The following is a 4,238-nucleotide window of genomic DNA, read 5'->3' on the forward strand; positions in this document are numbered from 1 at the left end:
TATTGCATGGCACTTGATCAGATCGTGTGGTCCAGATTTATTAATTTTCTTCCACGCAGACACTCCTTGAACACAGTAAGACAAACATATATAACAGACATTATTGGGGTCATGGGGGCAGATAATCCTGTAATATTATGGAAAACTATGGGCTATTTAGGAAGGAATTAAGAAGATCTGTATTGTAGGCTTGATCAGCTTTAAGGTACACACTTCATGCCAACTTCAAATCAAACAAGCTAGGGAAGAAAGAAAAGGTTCTAACTCTTACTATTTCGTGGATTTCTTTCTCTCTCTCTCTCTCTCTCTCACAAACATGCTAATATATGTCTACGTTGTTTGATGACGGTTCTTTGATTCTACTAGTCCTTTACTGATTTTCATCGGGGGAAAAAAGAGAAAAAAGTAATGCAGTTTATAGTATATTTTGTTCAACAATTTTTACCTGGAACAGTAGCCTATATATATATGTTTGCTCCCTGTCGTCCGTGGTGTTTAGAACTAATTAATTACTGGTTTCTTATCTTTCTGTAAAGTAGGAATTTTCAGCTAACAAGACGAGAGAGCTAAAATAATTAAGAATACTCTTGGAAAATGGGGCGGAGAAAGGTGCCACTCTCAAGAATAGAAAACCTAAGCACAAGGCAAGTAACCTTTGCGAAACGCCGGAAAGGGCTGTTTAAGAAGACCCATGAACTTTCTGTTCTGTGTGATGCCCAGATTGGCCTCATCATCTTCTCAAGCACTGGAAAGCTGTTCCAGTACTGCACTGAGCCATCCAGGTAAAGTTTTTTAGATCTTGTCCTTTGTGTTATAAGAGGGGTCTTTTCCATTTGTGATCTGAAAAAAATAAAAAAATCAAATAAAAAATGCTTCCAAACACGAGATTGAAAGGGGCTCATCGAAGCACACACAATAAGATCTTGTCTTTTTGTAGTGTGCGTTTTGTTTTTCTTGCTTCAATACTTGTTTTGAATGAGTAGGGTTTATTTATTTATTATTTTTTTAAAAATAAATAAATAATTGTGCTTTGAAGATTCTATCTATTATCATTTTCTACGATATTTGAAACCGTTTCAACTTTCATGGGTTTTGGTTCATGATCAAGAAAAGATTTGGTTTTTGTCTCTTCAATAGTATGTTTTAACTAGTTGATCATGTTATGGCGAGGGTTTTTCCGATTGGATGCCATAAACTGGTCTGGTTTTCTCTCTCTCTCTCTCTCTCTCTCTCTCTCTTCATTTTGTCAGTTCTAATTTGACCGACGTCTGATCAAAGTCTTGACCTGCTGCTCCATACTTCTGTACAACTATCATTTTATTTTGCTAGCTGTTCAATTTTGCAGTTTCATGACGATCGACTATTATTACAGTATCAGTTTCAGATTTTTCTGAATTCTGTATCTTTTTGACTTCTAATGTTTTCCTTTTGTGACATGATCAGATTTCTTTCTTCCATTGAATCTTAAATAAATACGGTAAACTTTATCTGTTGATTTTACATTAATTCCATGATGCAGTACAAATGGATCAATCTGCACCATGTTTGTTGGAAAAAAAAATCCCTATATTTATACTTATTAAGTATTAGAATTATAACTTACAAAAAAAAAAATTATTAGAATTATATATAATTAATTGAGTGATCAATCGTGTTAGGATAAGAATTTCAGTCAATTTCTGCAGAGTTTTAGAGAGATTTGTTTGTAATTAATTGTTGCAGGCCTTTATAAATGCTTGCATCATAATTTGGGTATCTATAAATTGTATTTCGAAATTGATTTGTACGGCAGCCATAAATAAATGTATTTTATTTTTTACTCTATTGTTTTGAAAAATATTTTTGTACACTTAATATTTTGTTGGAGATAGAGAACAGCTTTTGCATAGTTATATGATTCCAACAATACAACTTTGTAAGGTTATTACATGTACAGGACCTCTGCTCTTTAATTTGCTTCAACTATATATATATTTCTCACACCCCTAATAACGTAAGATATTCAAAATGAAATAATATACATGTACATCTTAACATATTCATAATGAAATTTTATGAGAATAATTAATTATTAATCTCTTTTATATTGCTACAGCATGGAGCATATCATAAGAATGTATCAGAATGCATCAGGGACTCAAAATCCAGCAAACAATGACCAGCTGGTACAGCCCACCTCATTTAGTATTTTATAGATTTTCCTAACACAAACTGTCTTATATATTAATGTTATTATAATTAAAAAAAACATGTAATTCTCATATGTCAATGGACACGTATCACTTCACTGTATTGGTTTGTATGTAACTAATTTCTGTCCGATTTTTAAAACATGGCTAAAGTACTAAGTTAATTTGTAGCTAAGATTGTCTTGATCACTATTTGTAGGAAGCCATTCATGGGGAATTGAGAATGATGCAAAAAGAAACCCTGAATCTTCAGTCGAGTTTGCAACGCTTCACTGGTGAGGACTTGAGTTCCATTAAATTTGAGGATTTAGATGAACTTGAGAAGCAGCTCGAATGCTCACTCAATAAGGTTCGAGCAAGGAAGGTATAGTACTAAGTAGCTTTTTAACTAATACTTATTCTTTCTTTCTGTCTCTAATTTATGTTTTACACTTTTTAATTGCTAGCCCCCCGATCCTTTCTAGCTATTTGTTCATATGATTTAATTATAAGCTTAAGTAGAAAACATTAATTAGATTATAGATAAAATGGAAACTTCAATTACACCATTAATGTTTTGGCACTTTTACAATCATACATACCCTTAAAGTTTAAGAAGTTGTAATTTTGGGTTCCAATGTTTCAAAAGTTTGCAATAATGTCACTACTACCGTTAAGTTTTGGTTTAAATCAGATGGTAAACAAGTGAAATGTGAGACTATACATTGTAAAACTAATAAAAATACAGAACTACCATTCAAAAAAAGTACACCAAAACATGTAAAAATAAATAAATAAATAAATTTGAAACAGCTCTTCGGCCATGGATCTCCTGACCCACGATTAACCTACTTGGTCATGGGTCAGGTCAATTAGTCATGTAAATGTTTTTTATTTTTCTTTTCTTCTCTTTTAAATAGGGTTTTTTGGGAAATTTGGCATCCTCCATTAAGAATATTTAACATAAAATCTTAACAGAGGTGTAACATTGCCAAGTTTTAAAACATGGTGACTCGATATTATAACTTTTCTAAACTTTAAGGGTATTTTTGCAAAAGTGCCTAAACATAGGGAGGTTAAGTGAGTTCCCTAGATAAAATTCATCATGAATCTCATCTTGTTATTGCTTAAAATTCATTATACGAGTTCTTAAGTTCTATTTGTATTATACTGCTTGCATTTGTATCTTTGAGTTTGAGAAAGGTGGCTTATATATATATATATGAGTGTTTGTCTTTCACAACCTTTAATTTGTTTGTGATCGGGCATATACAGTTTGAGCTCTTACAACAGCAGATGGATGATCTTCAAATGAAGGTAAATTGTGAAATCTGTTAAACATCTCTGTCTCTCTCTCTATTGGTTATTATATTAAATCATCGATAATCCTGCTTATTGTCCACATTTAGAAGAAAATGCTGCAGGACGAAAATGATCAAATATACCTTCTGGTGAGTACAATGCTTTTAAATGAGCTTAGTAATTCCTCATTTTGTCCTCTGAAAATTGAAAAACATTATTAAAATCATTCAGCATTGACGAAAAAACTAATTAAGATTTTTTTACTTATTGCACAAGTAGATCAAGGAGAATGAGGCAGCATGGGATCAGCATCAGCAAGTGGCTATAGTTCCAAACACTGAGGAGCATAGAGGTGTACTTGAACAATTCCCATTCTCTGGGGAAGAGCAACCCAGTAGTGTCCTTCAGCTGGCGACCATGCCTTCAGTTTTTAACCCATACCATCTCCTGCCTGCTCAACCCAACCTTCAAGATCTCAGTCTCCAGCAACCCCAACTATGGTAGTTTAAAACACCATAATTAATCGTCTCTTAAAATATAGGTATATATGAAAGTTGAAAAATTAGTTTTCATTCACACCTATATATATGTTGGGATTTTTCTGAAAATTCTAGCCATTTACTTTCTTTATTTTTCTGGAAAGAAAAAAACAGTTTATATATATATATACACACACAAAGAGACAATTGGCATTGGTGGTGGAATTGTAGGGTAGAAACTATAAGTTTAAAGTTGCAGATACAAAATTTGGAGCATTTGTTTTTAGAT

The 4,238-nt window shown here is 32.5% G+C and overlaps 1 protein-coding gene across 1 annotated transcript; it reads left to right on the forward strand.

Annotated features, from left to right (window-relative positions):
• Nucleotides 1-543: 543 nt before the first annotated feature.
• LOC133869906 (MADS-box protein FBP24-like) lies at nt 544-4,005 on the forward strand. The gene is made up of 6 exons (XM_062307001.1): nt 544-782; nt 2,096-2,165; nt 2,389-2,553; nt 3,444-3,485; nt 3,578-3,619; nt 3,750-4,005. The coding sequence occupies exons 1-6, from the start codon at nt 595-597 to the stop codon at nt 3,972-3,974; spliced, it is 732 nt and encodes a 243-aa protein (XP_062162985.1). The 5' UTR covers nt 544-594; the 3' UTR covers nt 3,975-4,005.
• The last annotated feature ends 233 nt before the right edge of the window (nt 4,006-4,238 follow it).

This window comes from Alnus glutinosa, chromosome 5, assembly GCF_958979055.1.
Source record: "Alnus glutinosa chromosome 5, dhAlnGlut1.1, whole genome shotgun sequence".
Lineage (NCBI taxonomy): Eukaryota > Viridiplantae > Streptophyta > Magnoliopsida > Fagales > Betulaceae > Alnus > Alnus glutinosa.

What these genes read in the sequence shown, in the direction of transcription:
- LOC133869906 (XM_062307001.1), top strand. Translation starts at nt 595, where the DNA reads ATGGGGCGGAGAAAGGTGCCACTCTCAAGAATAGAAAACCTAAGCACA. An exon ending in ATAAGGTTCGAGCAAGGAAG is followed by an intron (nt 2,554 to 3,443) that starts GTATAGTACTAA and finishes GGGCATATACAG; the next exon opens with TTTGAGCTCTTACAACAGCA. An exon ending in TGGATGATCTTCAAATGAAG is followed by an intron (nt 3,486 to 3,577) that starts GTAAATTGTGAA and finishes GTCCACATTTAG; the next exon opens with AAGAAAATGCTGCAGGACGA.